At 40.7% G+C, this 16,742-nt stretch overlaps 2 protein-coding genes across 2 annotated transcripts; one reads left to right on the forward strand and one right to left on the reverse strand.

The window, feature by feature from the left end:
• On the reverse strand, nucleotides 1-5,487 carry LOC115983683 (sister chromatid cohesion 1 protein 3). Its single transcript, XM_031106416.1, has 14 exons — nucleotides 5,254-5,487; nucleotides 4,096-4,357; nucleotides 3,965-4,011; nucleotides 3,801-3,850; nucleotides 3,614-3,684; nucleotides 3,059-3,522; nucleotides 2,843-2,957; nucleotides 2,623-2,759; nucleotides 2,023-2,531; nucleotides 1,683-1,722; nucleotides 1,473-1,518; nucleotides 1,256-1,391; nucleotides 414-557; nucleotides 1-210 (listed from the first exon to the last, which is right to left on the reverse strand). The coding sequence occupies exons 1-13, from the start codon at nucleotides 5,375-5,377 to the stop codon at nucleotides 459-461; spliced, it is 2,100 nt and encodes a 699-aa protein (XP_030962276.1). The 5' UTR covers nucleotides 5,378-5,487; the 3' UTR covers nucleotides 1-210; nucleotides 414-458.
• A 1,971-nt stretch (nucleotides 5,488-7,458) lies between these two features.
• LOC115984434 lies at nucleotides 7,459-9,650 on the forward strand. The gene is made up of 2 exons (XM_031107460.1): nucleotides 7,459-8,846; nucleotides 8,933-9,650. The coding sequence occupies exons 1-2, from the start codon at nucleotides 7,459-7,461 to the stop codon at nucleotides 9,648-9,650; spliced, it is 2,106 nt and encodes a 701-aa protein (XP_030963320.1).
• Nucleotides 9,651-16,742: the final 7,092 nt, after the last annotated feature.

A 16,742-nucleotide genomic window follows, 5' to 3' on the forward strand; every position in this document is an offset into this window, starting at 1 on the left:
TAAATGTGGATTATATTAACTTATATTTACTGAGAAAGAGAGAACAATTTTACACCATAGTTATTTTACATTACAATGCCACTTACAATAATTTAGTATCACCTTTTAAGATCCTAATAAGACATGTGGACTTAAGGTCAAAATTGCATGCTACCATTGTGCAAGTACTACACCCATCTGCATTTCCTTTTCCTTCTCTTTGTATGTCATCTGCATTTTTCATACGAAAAATGTACTCAGTCTTAGTAAAATACACAGTAGGAGTTGGGAGAAGAACAGGGAGAGAGAACATGAAATCCTGATTACACAAGTTAAAAAGAAAGAGTGGGAGAAGCCAGAAAGTCACCTTTGAAAAAAGAAAATAGAAACATTGATAGAAAGCTTGTAATATGAAATAGCAGTTAGATCCTTACCTATATACATGAACGCCTGCAAAACACATCAAATAACTTTGTAACTCAAAATTGAGACTTTGACAATGTAGGAGTCAGCTTCAAACTAATATCACCATAAGGTTCTTCTTGTTGTACATCCACAAGTCCATAACTCTTCAAAACCTGTAATTCACCATGACAATCACCCATCTTTACCGTGCCTTACAAACAATTAAGAATATAAATAAATCCAGTTTAAAAAGAAATTCATAGTTCAACACAGTGCACATTTTGGCATGAATCAAATCATATAATGTCACACTATTAGCAATCAACCACCCAAGGACATAATGAGTGTTCAACATAAAAAAAGATCAAAAAAGGGTCAAAAAATAAATAAATAAAAAACTACCCAGCAAAGGACAGCTGACAGCCAGATGCATGTTTTAAAACTTCAGCATTCAAGCCTGAGACTGGAGGAAATAAGCTAACACCCCCTGGAAATTTAAAACGAAATCACTATAATTGATTGATAAACTATCCATGCATCCCCTCTATGCATTAACAAAGTCCAATTTTTACCATGTGACAGTAGAAACAGCAGGATAAGCAGATAACTAATAAACTCACAGTTCCACAAACTCAAGACAAGAAAATGAAGGACAAAGAAAGATTCTTTACACTAATTCATTAGTAACTGTCAAGTTTGAAACACAAGAAACTAACCAAACCCTTAAGCTATAAGACACTTAAACACTGACTCATGTTGCTGCAACCCAGAAAAAAATTAAGTTTTTCTCCTTAATTATCTTTAAGGATGACATTTTCCTTAAAGATATCTTGCAAAGATATGGCTACATGGAAAATGTTTCAGAACTTACCAGAGTCTCAAAGAACATTCGAGCACATAGCTTTCTGGTTTTTCCTTCTAAAATCTTGTTTAAACTGAGATCTCCAGATAGGTCTTCTGAGATTGGGTCAATTGGAGAATGTCTTTTTAAATACTGAGCCACAGCCCTGCACACGAATAACATATAAGATATTACTTATCCACTAAAATGTAGTTAACAAGCTAACAAATTTTTATATTTAAAATACCTGGTTCTCACAGACAATGAGTCAACTATTCCTGTAGCTTGAGATCCTGCAATAAGCATAGACATGTTGTCAACACATATCATACAAAAGTATAATTCATAGAATTTGACAACCTAGTTTGATCGTAATTTCACAAGTAACTGAGAGAAACACTCACAATTTATAGAATCACCAAAATCAAAGATCAATATAAAACGTTACTTGGCTTACCTGTTGGCGTGTTGTTATCTGCCTCCAGAAAATAAAGGTCCTATGATGAAACAATGCAAAGAGTCAGATTATTGTTACCTTACTGTTTAAACAGAACTACTTAATTTCTTTTTAAGGGATGGAATGAGGGAAACGTGATTAACTTAAAAGGAGATATAAATAGCTTCAACTACTTGAACATTATGCAGTAAGCAGTTAACAGAGTGGGAAACATGATAAACTTAAAAAGCAAGAATTTTTATCAGATAACAAGATTTCCATAAAATATATATAAATATATATTTATATATATATATATTAATAATAATAAATAAATAAAACATGATGCACGAGGACTTACATCTAATTCTGCAGAATTCATTAAATCAGGAATATCTGAAAGAGCAGTGTTCCCTAAACCTAGTCGCTCCTCTAAAAATGTCATTGGGGTTTCCAGCTCAGACCTACGTGTGCCAGTGGATGCTGCAAAATCTGGTGTTGGCAGTAATTCAGTCTCGATGGTTACATGAGTAAAATCATCTCCTCTAAGAGTTGAAGCCATTGATCTAGCTGGAGTAGGCGCAAATTCATTTAAGAAATTGCTGCCATCTTGGCTTTCAACATTTCGAGGACGTTCCATTTCCATGTCAATGTCAGGTTCAGGAACAGGAGATTGAGCAACCGGCTCTAGGACAGCTTCAGTTGTGTGAGCAGGAGATTGTGCAACCCTCAACTCTGGGGGATGGTCCGTTGTTGAAGCAGGGGATGATGCAACCCTAGGATCTGGAAAATCTTCCTCAGATAAAACCAAATGAGGCTTGGTAAGTATGCAGTCCTTCTTGTATATATTACAAATATCCATAGATAACCCTGCAGATAGATGCCCAATTCCTCAGAAATGAATTCCTTAAAATAGATCCCTAATGCAACAGAAAAAGGGCTAAGGGAAAGGTCCACTTACCAGTTAATGAAGGCTGATCAAAAATTTGTTCCTTTCTACGAACATTGTTCAACTTCCACATACCCAAAGCAGAGCAAGGGACATCCCTCTTCTTACGCAATAAATCAGTATAATCTTCAAGCGACTTTTTCATAAATCTACAAAGTCAACATCTATATCAATAAACTAGTACCAGAAGGAAAAGATAAAACAACTTCACAAAATATATGACCAACCGTACTTATTATTCAAAACTGTCGCCTTATCGAAATGCTGCTTTCTCTTCCTTGGTCTTGCTTTTGGTTGCTGAACAGGAGGAGTCGATCGAATAATGCCAAGTCCAGGAGAAATATCACCTGCCACAAACATAAAGACAACCTTCAGATGCAAAACAAGCTAGGATCTTTTAAGCCTCACATCCCATGTATAGAACCAATTATGAGAAAATTGAGCTCACCAAATGCAACACGCGTATCATGAATCTCAAGACCCTGTTCAGAGGCAGCAGAAGTTGGTGGTTCTGAATGTTGCTGAAATGGTAAAGACTTCTCCCCTGACATTAAATTTTCTTCCATGATTGGAGAGAGGATGTCCTTCTCATTCACAATTTCGTTTAAAGATCTGTTTGTTTCAACTATGTTGTCCCCATAATCTGGCAACACTGGAGGAAGGTTTTCTAAGCCAAAATCATGACCAGCATCACGCAGTATTTCCATCTCTGGAATATCTTGAGGGATATTGTCATCCGAAAGCCTAGTGTCAAGTGTTTCTGTCTGATTACTTGGACCAGCATCTTGAAAGTTTGCATCATGTTGAAGATTTTGTGGAGTCCTGTCATCACTAAGGCTTCCATTTAGTGCTTCCCTCTGATTACTTGGACCAGGTTCTTCAAAACCCTTAGCCAGAGGTGGTGCAGGAATGCTGTAAATTAGCAAGACCAAAAATTATTATACTGTTTCCTCATGGAAAACAAAGTATAGAAAACAGACTTGAATATAACTTCGAAACATACTCTTCCTCCATCAACCTAACATCCGAATTGGGAACCACCTCTAGACTTGATGAATCCATCATTACAATATCCTAAACAGATCAGAAGCTTCTGATGGTGAAATTGCCATTGAAAACTCAGAATTGACCCAACAATAAGATGACACAATCATAACAAAAATTGACATACAAGAATAATGGAATCCAACCTCATCAAAAGTTATGGCAACATAAATCTCTCCTCCAGTAGGAATTTGATCTGGGGCATGATAATTTACAAGTGTCAAGGCATAAAATATTTGAAAAAGTAAATAACTAAAAAGAAAACAAATGTAGAGAATGGAAATTTCAAAAAGCTGTCCATGTCAATAACCTGCTAACGTAATCTCCTCTAGACTCTTGAGGTGATCATCCTCGGCCCTGAGAAACATAATCCAAGTGTCACATGAAGATTTCAGAATAGAAGAAAAAAAAAGGTGAAAGAGAAATTTCAAAGAACTTTACCCCTCATAATTCATCTCATCATTCAATTCCAAAGCATCAAGGTCAAATGTTTCTGGCAAAGTGATCGATTGAACCGGTGCCTTTCTTGCATCCTCCGGCAAATTAAGATTTATAGAATCGAAGGCCTTTCTTAACAAATTCAAAGCAAGATTACAATCATGGAACAGATAATCCACTTTCTTTGAATATATCCGAACAACGCCCAAAAGAAGGTGGCCCGACATTCTCAGTGCAATGGGAACTTCCGGAAACATGATTCGATCTAAAAGAGACACATTCAAACACAATGTGTCAAACACATTTATTAGAACCCGCTTCAATAACATTAATTTTACCATGTATTTTCTTTTCTTTTTTTGACATATTGTTAACATGAACTATTGACAACAAAACATGAACTAAAGTAAATTTGATAAATTTAAATTACCCAACAAAGAAAGTTGACAACTTGATCTGCAGGACACTTTAAAATAAATAAATATCAAACATAAAGCAAGGCAATTTTGATTGAAATTAAGCACCCAAACAAAGTAAATTTTACAATTTTTTTTTAAAAAAATCAATCTTTAAATTTTTATTATTATTTAAAAATCCCAAAATCACAGCCAACAATTCTCAATTAATTGTACCATGTAGTTAACATGAACTATTGACAACATTACATATCCAGACCGAACTACATTTATCAATGAACTACATTTACACCCCTATAAAACAGAAAACTAAAGCAAATTTGATAAATTTAAATACCCAACAAAGAAAGTTGACAGTTTGACCTAAATTAATCATCAAATCAAGCACGCAAATGGGTATTCGATAATACATTCCCCTATAAAACACTTCAATATATAAAATAAATAAATAAATATCAAACACAAAACAAGTCAATTTTGATTGAAAATTAAGCACCCCAACAAAGCAAATTTTACAATTTCACCAAAAACCAATCTTTAATTTTTTTTTTTTTTTTTTAAAAAAGGTGCAACCTTTGATTACAACATTAAAATTTTACTGTCAGCAAAAACAAAAACCAACCCAAAATCAAATTCACATCGAATTTGAACAAACACCCATCAAAATTTACCATCTTTACTGTTCCAACACACACAAAAAACCCAAAAAAAAAAAGTTATCATCTTTAGAGAAAGAAGAACGGACCAACAGTGGAGGAGATATCGGTGGAGGTGTAGTGAGACTTTTTGAGGCGGTGCTGTAGATGAGCAGCGAACCATACTGTTCCCAGTGGCCCTTTTCGCGCCAAAAATGTCTGCGAGTAAAACATTCTTCTTCGATTCGATTTGATTTGATTTTTTGATTGTTAGATTGATAAAATGGATACAGAGAGAGAACAAATTAGGGTTTACAATTACAGAGAGAGAGTTCTATAGGGAGAGAGTGAGGGGTTAGGGTTTTTATATATTTTTGTGGTTTTTCTGAGTTTGGAAGGTTGAAACGTTTCGATTTTTTTTTCAATTGGAGCGGGAATCGAAGAGTGGCGCGAAACTGAAAGCGTACGAGGGAATTTTCCTTTGTTTTGTTTTGTGTGTGGATTTACGGGAAGGGTCCTGGTGGTGTGAGGGATTTACGAGAAGTGCCATTGGTGAGAGATGGATCTGATCTCGGTCGTTTGGGCTTTCTGTAATTTGTAATGAGTTATAAAAGGCAGTGACGTCTGTGCCGTTTTGCTGTTTTAGGAATATTTCCTTGTTTTAAAATCCTAATCCTTACCTCTCAATTTGTTTGTCCTGTTTGAAAAGTTAAATTTGTCAAAAGATATCATTTATTGTCTTGTCTGTCTTATAAAAATATATAAGTTTATAAAATTATCCTTAAATAAATTTATCAATTTTTTAAAAAAGAGTTATTTTTAATGAAGCGACTAAAAATATGCCCCAATTAAATTGATTTTTTTAAATATTAGTTAGTTTTATTTTCAAATAGTTTTGAAAATAAAGTAGAGGTATAATAGAAACATTAGTAAACTAATAATTTTTATTTTTAAAAATATGACAATATTTTGGGACATCTTAAAATGGAATAGAGGACAAACAAACTAGGACGTAGTATTTTGGTCTCTAAAAATTTCTTCTTTCATCTTTAAACTTTGTAAATAGTGTTTTTTTTTCCCCCAATAATTTAGAGACAAAAATACAGATTAAAAAAGTTTTTTTTTTTAATTTTAAAGACAAAAATAAAATACTTTCAATAATTTAGGAACAAAAGACGGAATTTTCAATAGTTAATGGATGAAAAACAAACTTATTAAAGTTTAGGGATAAAAAAAAAATTTGGTAAAGTTTAGAGATGGAAAATAAACTTTTGGTAATGTTTAGGGACAAAAATATTATTTTACCCTCTAAAATATATACACACACATATATTCTCCCCTTTATGTTTGGGATAATCCACAAGCCCAAAATAATGAAATATGACTAGAGGACCTATTGGCTTTCTTAGTTTTCTCTTTCATTTTTTATTATTATTATTATTTTTTTTTTGATAGGGTTCTCTTTCATTATTGTTCTCTCCATTTAAACTCCTTAAAATAACATAATTCTTATTTAATAATGGTGAATAAGATTTCCGTAGTCATAACTTATGATGGTCAATGGGATTATATGGAATCATAGAAATGCAAAATAATATTTACAAATTATAGTAACTATATAAGACAGTCAATTGTATGACGTGATGTGCAACAAAAATTCACCAAGTCATCTCCCGTCCATATGCGTCGTCCAAAGGATAGACAAGAGGTAAATCTTTGCTAACTCGTCCGTCTGTCCTTAAGGACAGACGAGCTCACTATTGTCCGTCTGTCCTTGAGGACAGACGGGCTTTCTATTGTTCGTTCGTCCGTAAAGGACGGACGAGCTTGCTACCATCCCCTCGTCCATAAATGACAAGGGAGGTTACTACGTCTCCGCCGAGTGAAAGAACGTACCGTCACCAGTCAAGCCCAACCGTTGTGAAATGCAAACTTCTACGTCAGTTACGGAAGTTACTTCCGAGCCTGTTGGATTCCTCAACTGTAGGAGCGGTTACCAAACAAGTAACCGCTTCCCGCATACTATATAAGCACACGCCAATGAAAGAGTATATGATTCTATTCTTGAAAAACTGAGTTTTCATTTTTTCAGTCAGAGACTAATTTCACCATCGGAGGGTTCTTGGCCGGCTTCCACCAGTCTCCTCTGAGTTTTTACTTGTTTTCTCAGAATCCAGTCGCAAGTTTATCAAGGCCCGGCATTTTCAGTCCACTGATATCCCAGAGTTCATCAGTTGGCGCCGTCTGTGGGAAAGAATAACGTTTGAATTCCATTGTTGGATTCTGCGATTTCTTTCTTGGACATAAGGGCTGAAATGGTCCGGACAAGGTCAAGGGCTACTAGCCCAGGCCCTCAAGAAAGCAGAGGCGACCGTCAATCGGTGCCTACCGTACAACCGCCTTCTGTCCAACACGTGCAATCCATGGCTGCTACTATGGCAGAATTGACCCGCCAGAACCAGGAGTTGGTTAGAGAACTTAACATGAGGAGGCAGCATCGCGATGAGAACGTTGGAAGACAGGCCCAGAGCCAAGATGAGAGGAATGTCGAGTTTGAAAGCCAGTCAAGGGGTACCCCTTCAAGGAGGGTGCCTCACTTGGAAAGGGAGATGGACCAAATGAGAAGAACTATGGATGAGATGAAGGAAAATATGAAGAGGACCAACCCCGTAGAGGACTTGGTTCACAGGACTGACTCCCCTTTTGTGCCTTCCATCAATGCTCACCCTTTGCCACCGAAGTTCAAGATGCCTTCCTTAGATTCATATGATGGGACGCGAGATCCATTTGACCACATTGCCACCTTCAAAACTACTATGCATCTTCAAGGGGTTCCGGATGAAATAATGTGCAGAGCTTTCCCCATTACCCTTAAAGGACCCGCACGAGTGTGGTTCAGCAAAATACCTCCGAGCACGGTAACGTCCTTCGAAGAATTAAGCAAGTTATTTGTCAACAACTTCATCGGAGGACAGAGGCACAAGCGTTCCTCGTCTAGTTTGCTGACCATAGAACAAGAGGAGAATGAAAGTTTGCGGTCGTTCATTACGCGGTTCAATAGGGAAGCTTTAGCAGTGGACGAGATGGATGACAAGCTCCTCCTGGCGGCTTTCCACAATGGGGTTCACTCTGACTTGTTCATCCACAAGCTATATGAGCAAGAGCCTCAGACCATGGCCGAACTCGTCCACTCAGCCCAGAATTTTATGAATGCGGAGGATGCTATCATAGCCAAGAAGAGGAAGAGAATTGAGAAAATGGATGCTAACCCCACTCGCCACTCAGAACAAGGTCCTCGTCTTAAGAAAGGACGAACGGAAGACAAAAAGGATCGTGACAGGAAGGCAGGCCCCTCAGCACGAAGTCAGCAGTATACGCCATTGAACATGCCATTTGATCAAGTCCTAATGCAAATCAAGGATGATCCTTCCTTAAAGTGGCTAGAAAAAATGAAGGGCGATCCAAATAAGTGCAATAGAAACAAGTATTGTCGCTTCCATAGAGACCATGGGCATGATACGGACGAATGTTTTGATCTAAAGCAGCAAATTGAGAATCTTATAAGGCAGGGGAAGCTAAGAAGTTTCCTAGGACGAGACCACAAGGATGAAAAACTTAAGGGAAAAGCTGAAGAGTCGTCACGGCCACCTCTCGGAGAAATCAGAGTTATTGTCGGAGGGAGCTCTACAGTTCAGTCGTCCAGGTCCAGGAAAACATATCTAAAAGAATCCACCATCCTCATGACGATGCCATTGTCATTACCTTGCTCATCGCTGACTATACAACCAGAAGGGTACTCGTTGATAATGGAAGTTCGGCAGATATCCTGTATTTTCCAGCTTTTCAGCAGATGAAGTTAGGACGAGACCGTCTTCGTCCGGTGAATTCTCCATTAGTAGGTTTTGGTGGAATGAAGGTGCAGCCCGTGGGTACTGTTACATTACCAGTGGTAGTTGGGGCATATCCACAGCAAGTCACCAAGGACGTGAGTTTCCTGGTAGTAGACTGTTCGTCCTCCTATAATGCCATAATTGGGAGGCCAACTTTAAATAGTTGGAAAGTAGTTACGTCCACCTATCACCTATCAGTCAAGTTCCCAACAGAATATGGAGTAGGACAAGTGCAAGGTGATCAACTGGCAGCGAGAGAGTGTTACTTGGCTATGTTGGCCACAGACGAGCAAGTGCAGACCATGACTATTGAAGAAAAAAGGGTCGAGGTAGAACCTATTGAAGTGTTGGAAGATATTCCCTTAGACGAGAGGAACCCTAAGAAGTGTACCAGGGTGGGGGCAGGTCTAGAAGAAGGGATTAAAGAGGACCTTGTCCAGTTTTTGAGGAAGAACATAGATGTATTTGCTTGGAGTCATGAGGATATGCCTGGAATAGATCCTAATGTCATCACCCATCGCCTGAACATATGTCCATCCTCAAAGCCAATACGACAAAAGAAAAGGGTGTTTGCTCCTGAGAGAGATAATGCTATTAAAGACGAGGTTCAAAAATAGATAGCAGCGAAGTTTATCCGAGAGGTGTACTATCCAGATTGGTTGGCCAATGTAGTGATGGTCAAAAAGGCGAACGGCAAGTGGAGGATGTGTGTGGATTTTACTGATCTGAACAAGGCTTGCCCAAAAGATAGCTATCCATTACCACGCATTGATCAGCTGGTGGACTCAACTGCGGGCCATAAACTGCTTAGTTTTATGGACCCTTTCTCAGGATACAACCAGATACGGATGGACGAGGTTGACCAGGAAAAGACCTCATTTATTACTAGTCAGGGCTTGTTCTGTTATGAAGTAATGCCTTTCGGCTTGAAAAACGCTGGAGCAACGTATCAACGACTGGTCAATCACATGTTCCGTCCTCAGATTGGGCGAAATGTCGAAGTGTATGTGGATGATATGTTAGTGAAAAGTTTGGAAGAGAGTAAACATCTAGACGACTTACAAGAAACCTTCAACACACTTAGGCGATACAGTATGAAGTTGAACCCCAGCAAATGTGCTTTCGGAGTAGCATCGGGAAAATTTCTTGGATTCATGGTCTCACACAGAGGGATCAAGGCAAACCCGGAAAAGATCAAGGCAATCCTAGAAATGAAGCCTCCACAGAATATTAAAGAAGTTCAATCTCTCACCGGGCGAGTGGCCGCCCTCAACAGGTTTGTCTCCAAAGCTACTGACAAGTGTTTGCCATTTTTCAAGGTTCTAAAGAAAGCATTTGAATGGACGGACGAGTGCCAAAGAGCCTTCCAAGAGTTGAAGATGTATCTTGTCACGCCCCCGTTGCTAAGTCCGTCCGTGGTAGGAGAGGAACTGTTTTTATACCTGGCGGTGACCCCGCATGCTGTGAGCTCAACACTGATAAGAGAGGAAGCAAAAATGCAAAAGCCAGTGTACTACACCAGTAGGGCGTTGAGGGGGGCGGAAGGGCGATATCTGCTAATAGAAAAGCTGGCCTTCGCGCTCATCACGGCTTCCAGGAAGTTAAGACACTACTTCCAAGCCCATGTAATCAATGTTATGACAGATCACCCACTTAAGAAAGCTATGAACAAGTTGGAAGCCGCAGGACGTTTGATCCAATAGGCTGTCAAACTCAGCGATTTTGATATCCGATACCAACCAAGACATGCTATTAAGGCTCAAGCCCTGGTAGATTTTATTGTGGAGTTCATGCCAAGATGCGATGATGAAGTGCTGGAGGATAAAAGGTGGGTGGTCCATGTAGATGGCTCGTCCACACAGCATGCAGGAGGAGTAGGGGTGGTTTTGCAATCCCCTGAAGGAGACAAGTTGAAGCATAGGGTCCGTCTACAATATCGGCCAACTAACAATGAGGTGGAGTATGAAGCTCTGCTTAAAGGGCTAGAATTGGCTAAGTTTGTAGAAGCGGAGTCAGTTCTCGTCCTGGGAGACTCTTCGTTGGTAATGGGCCAAATAAATGAGACATATGAGGCGAAAGAAGAACGAATGAAAAAGTACTTGGAGAAGGTATTACAGCTTGTGAAAAAATTCAAAAAAGCTAATTTCATTCAAATCCCGAGGGAAGAGAATGCGGAAGCAGATACCTTAGCGAAGGAAGCCTCAGCAACCGGAACAACCGACGAGTATGATGAAATTCAGTACGCCCCGAGTGTAGATCTCCCGGAAGTACAACAAATAGGGAATGGAGAAAATTGGATGACCCCAATCGTCTCGTATCTGAAGGACGGGAGACTTCCGGAAGCAAAAGACAAAGCTAAAAAACTCAGGATAAAAGCTGCCAAGTACGTCCTTATGGACGAAGTTCTTTATAAGAGGGGCTTTTCTCAACCTTATCTTAGGTGTCTGGCCCTAGAGGAGGCGAACTATGTGCTGAGGGAAGTTCATGAAGGAGCTTGTGGAAACCATTCGGGAGCCAGAACGCTCATCCACAAAGTCGTCCGTGCAGGGTACTATTGGCCAACTGTCCAAACGGATGCAAAAGCTTATGTCAAGGCATGTGACAAATGCCAATGATTCAGCAATATCCCTAGGCAACCATCAGAGCATCTCACCCCAATGATGGCCCCGTGGCCCTTTGCTCAATGGGGCCTAGACATCCTGGGTCCTTTTCCACTTGGAACTAGACAGATGAAATTTTTGGTGATAGGGATTGACTACTTTACGAAGTGGGTGGAAGCAGAACCATTGGCAAGCATTACCCAGCAGAATGTAAAGAACTTCGTCTGGAAAAATATACTATGCAGGTTTGGAGTACCCAAGGTACTAGTATCCGACAATGGGCGGCAATTTGACAATACCCTTTTCAGGGACTTTTGTCAACACTTCGGAATCCACAATCACTACTCCTCTCTCGCCCATCCACAAGCAAACGGTCAGGCCGAGGTTACAAACCGATCCTTGCTGAAAATCATCAAGACTCGTCTTGAGGGAGTAAAGGGAATATGGCCAGATGAGTTACCTGGTGTCCTATGGGCATACAGGACGACGGTGAGGACCCCTACAGGGGAAACCCCTTTTAACCTATCCTATGGGAGCGAAACAGTTATACCTGCGGAAGTGCACATGGCCACTCATAGGGTGACATCATATCACGACAAGGATAATGAGGAGCAACTCCGTCTGAATCTCGATCTTATAGACGAAGTGAGGACAGAAGCAGAGCACAGAGCAGCGAAGTACAAGAACCTCATGGCTAGGCAATATGATGCAATGGTGAAACCAAGGCGCTTTAACATAGGAGATCTCGTCCTGAGAAAGGTCTCCTTGGCAACCAAAAATCCAGCTCATGGGAAATTGAGCCCCAATTGGGAGGGACCCTACAGAGTCATCAACTTTAAAAGACAAGGATCCTATTATTTGGAGGCCCTGGACGGGAGAAAGCTTGAACATCCTTGGAACGTGGAGCACCTGAGGAAGTACTACCAGTAAGAATGAGCCAGAACGAGTATCACTGTGGACGAGCTTAGAGCTTGCTACTCTTTATATTCTACTTATGTTTAATTATATGTTTGATACTATTGCTTTGCTATTTATGTTGTGGTTTTTTATCATGATTCTGGACGAAGCTATGAAGTTAACTAAATAAAAGGCACAAGCATGTATGTGCCCTATCTGTAAACGATATGTGTAATGTACAAAATGTTGTGTGAAATTCGAACTCCATGCTACTCTCGTTCAAAGCTAACCTACAAGGTGGCTAGGAACGAAATATTTTAACTGTCAATGAGACGAATAAATTCTCTGGACGCGGAGATGTAACGTCTAAAGCTTTCCTGAAGGAAAAAGCAAGATCAAGGCACCCCATCCTAATCAAAGGACGAGGTAGAGCCTATAAGCCCGGAATATTCGTCCATGAGGGTAATGCAAAGATGAGGTATCCTCGTCCAGATTAAAGGACGAGGGAGAACCCAACTTGGCAAACTCATCTGTACAAGGCAAAATGTGCGTCCAAGCCTTAAAACAATTAGGACAAATGACGAGGCATAATGCACATCCAGGCCCTAAACAGTAAGGCCCACGAACGAGGTTTTTAGACAGCCCTGTACATGGACGAATATTGTTCGTAAATCTGTGGACGATCAGGGTGCATAAAAGAAATTTTAGTCTAAGGACGAGAAATAACCATTGAAGTTTTAATAGATGGTTTAAACACACCAAACATGGACGAGTAAAGTATGAAGCCATGCATACGAAATGAAAAATCTCGTCCATGCATAAAAGAAATAAAATCCACCAACTGTTTGAAGGGCGGACAACCAACGTCCAAACACCCTTGCGAAGAACTAGTTTCAATACCTTGTCCTAAAAACTTTGGACGAGTTCAATGTACTTGAATTACATCAAAAGATCCTAAAAAAAAAAAAAAAAAAAAAAAAAAAAAACTTGTTCTTAAGCAGGAGGGGCAGTGGGTGGCTGGGTGGAGGCATCATCTTCAATATTGACGTCCTCAGAACTGGTTTGGAGGAGAGATCTGGTAGCAGCGTTCAAATTAAGTTTGATAGAGCTAAAGTCCACTTCAGGGAAGTTTTCAACAGCGTCCATCCTGAAATCTTCAAAACCCGCTGCATAGTTGCGGTCCAGTAAGTCTGTGAATTCCTTGGACGCTTTGAACTCCGCAATGGCATCGTCCTTAGCCTTGGAGAGGGAAGTACTCAGCTCGTCATTCTTCGCTTGAAGGTGGTCAAGACGAGAATCTTTCTCCACCACAGCGGCCTTCAACTCTGCGATCAAATTTAGCTGCTCCGCTTCCTTCTCCTTAGCCTCAGCAGCAACCCCAGCCCATTTCTTACTCTCGTCCCTCACGCTTTTTATGGTCGTCTCTAGCAAAATCCTCGTCTTGTCCAACTCAGTGGCTTGCCTAGACGCTGCGATGAACTTGGACATGGCCTGCAAAAGAAAAATGCTTGGTTAAGACGCACAAAAGATAGTGAAATAATAAAGGCAAGACGAAAGGAAATTTACCTTAAAAAGATCATGAACACCAGAATGTTCAAAATCTTTTAAAGACATGTCATAACAAGCATGTATGTCCTCGTCCTTCACAGCTTCTTGGAAATGTTGCCAAGCCAAATCTTCGTTTTCAACTATGTTCGAAGATACCCTCGGCGGGGGCTGAGATGAGACAGACGTAGTCGTCCTAGGAGGGGTCTTGGACGAGGTCGTCTCCACAGGTGGAGATACGTCCACATCAATTGTTTGGATGGAGAGACTGGGCTAAGGCAGGATAGGCTTGGCCACCTTAGACGATAACTGTTTCACTCTTTTGTCACGACGGCTGGGAAGGCTCCCTAAGTCCAAATTCCTTGGTAGGGACTTCCTTTTGTCCCCAGCAGACGGACGAGTCTGAGGTACAGTGTCAGGACGATCGTCCCCAGCCTCAGGACGATCCCCCTCGCCAGCAACCTCTTTTCCCTTGTTACCTTTCATTGTTGCCATTCCTAAATAAAAAAAAAAGGTTTTGTTTTAGAGCTAACATAAAAAGAAAGGGTAAAAGACGTCCTGAGTTAGAGGCTTACTTCTCCTTACTGTTATCTCGTGCGCGAGTGCTTCGTCAAAAGGATTAGGACCAAGTCCCCACTTGGCCAGTCGTCTAAGCGTCACTAGGGAGTGGAAACTCCTATCTGCGTATAGACGAGCTCTGTGAACACGATCGCGGTGAAACTTGCTAAGGGAAGGACGCCCAACAGCTGTAAAAGAGTGAGTTAGAATACAAAAAATAATAATGATAACTTAAAAAAAAAAAAAAAAAAAAAAACTTACCCTGAGGACGAAGGTTCCCTAGGTCCCCAGTATAACGACCAAAAGTGTCCCGTCCAACATCTGAAGGGTTTCCAGCCCAATTTCCGGAGACGAAGAAAAACTCCGTTTTCCACTTTCTGTCAGACGAGGGTAGGGACCTAATCATTCTACAATCTTTGCCCCTGGCAGTAAACTGGTAAAAGCCAAGGGATTGATGAATTTCGGAGGGTTTATAACAATAGAGGAACTCGTCCACTGTAAGAGGACGGTCCCCCCCAAACACCTCTCTCCATAGGACTTGCATAGAGATGACCAATCTCCATGCGTTAGGATTAAACTGACATACCCCCAAACCTAACCTAACTAGTAATTCCCTAATGAAAGCGTTTAAAGGAAATCTCAAACCCCCCATAAGATAGGCCTCATAGACGCCTATCCCAAAACGAGGATCACAACACCACTCTCCACGGATGGGCAACCTAGGGTTAAGCTCGTCTGGGATCTGGTACCATGCCCTCAGATTATCTAACCTTTGTTCGTCTGTTTTAAAAGGTATGTTTATTGCACAGCTAAATACAGTAACCTCCTCCTCGTTCAAAGGGATAGACGGAGGGACGGACGAGGAAACCCTGGACGAGGTACCTGCCTAGGACCCTGAGGCCTTCCTAATTTCTTGTTGTATAGCCTCTAAGGGAAACCCAGGGACGTCGGAAACATATTCCTCGTCCGTAGAGTTCCCCCCATCACTACTGCTAGAACCACTAGAACTAGTACTGGACACGGATTGGTACTCGTCTATGGCCTTTTCTAGACTGTCGCTAGACGACATTTTTTTTAGAAAAGATCAAAAAACCTAAAAGACGAGAGAAGAGGGAATACCTGGCTCTAAGACGAATGAAGGCTACGAACGCGAGGAAATTCCTAGACGAAGCTCTAGACGAGGAATGTCAAAGAACGAAAATTTTAGAAATGCAGAGGGCAACGGAGGAATTCCCCTATTTATAGGAAATTGACCTGAGCATACAAAACGACGCAACCAATCAGGAAGTGACACGTGGCATTCATCTCGAAAAATGAATCGACGAGACTCATCACCAATGAGAATGTGACATGTGGCATCTCGTCGTATGAGCTTTCTAGGTACAACGCCTGGTTGTTCGTCTCCTTAGACGACCCATATGAACGAGGGGGTAACTGATGTGCAACGAAAATTCGCCAAGTCATCTCCCGTCCATATGCGTCGTCCAAAGGATAGACAAGAGGTAAATCTTTGCTAACTCGTCCGTCTGTCCTTAAGGACAGACGAGCTCACTATCGTCCGTCTGTCCTTGAGGACAGACGGGCTTTCTACTGTTCGTCCGTCCGTAAAGGACGGACGAGCTTGCTACCATCCCCTCGTCCATAAATGACAAGGGAGGTTACTACGTCTCCGCCGAGTGGAAGAACGTACCGTCACCAGTCAAGCCTAACCGTTGTGAAATGCAAACTTCTACGTCAGTTACGGAAGTTACTTCCGAGCCTGTTGGATTCCTCAACTGTAGGAGCGGTTACCAAACAAGTAACCGCTTCCCGCATACTATATAAGCACACGCCAATGAAAGAGTATATGATTCTATTCTTGAAAAACTGAGTTTACATTTTTTCAGTCAGAGACTAATTTCACCATCGGAGGGTTCTTGGCCGGCTTCCACCGGTCTCCTCTGAGTTTTTACTTGTTTTCTCAGGATCCAGTCGCAAGTTTATCAAGGCCCGGCATTTTCAGTCCACTAATATCCCAGAGTTCATCATGACACATTCTCACATCTAATTTAGATAAAAACAATAAAATTCAATCTATAATAAGTTGTTAACATCCACATTCATTTATGA

This window comes from Quercus lobata, chromosome 4 (assembly GCF_001633185.2).
Source record: "Quercus lobata isolate SW786 chromosome 4, ValleyOak3.0 Primary Assembly, whole genome shotgun sequence".
Taxonomy (NCBI): domain Eukaryota; kingdom Viridiplantae; phylum Streptophyta; class Magnoliopsida; order Fagales; family Fagaceae; genus Quercus; species Quercus lobata.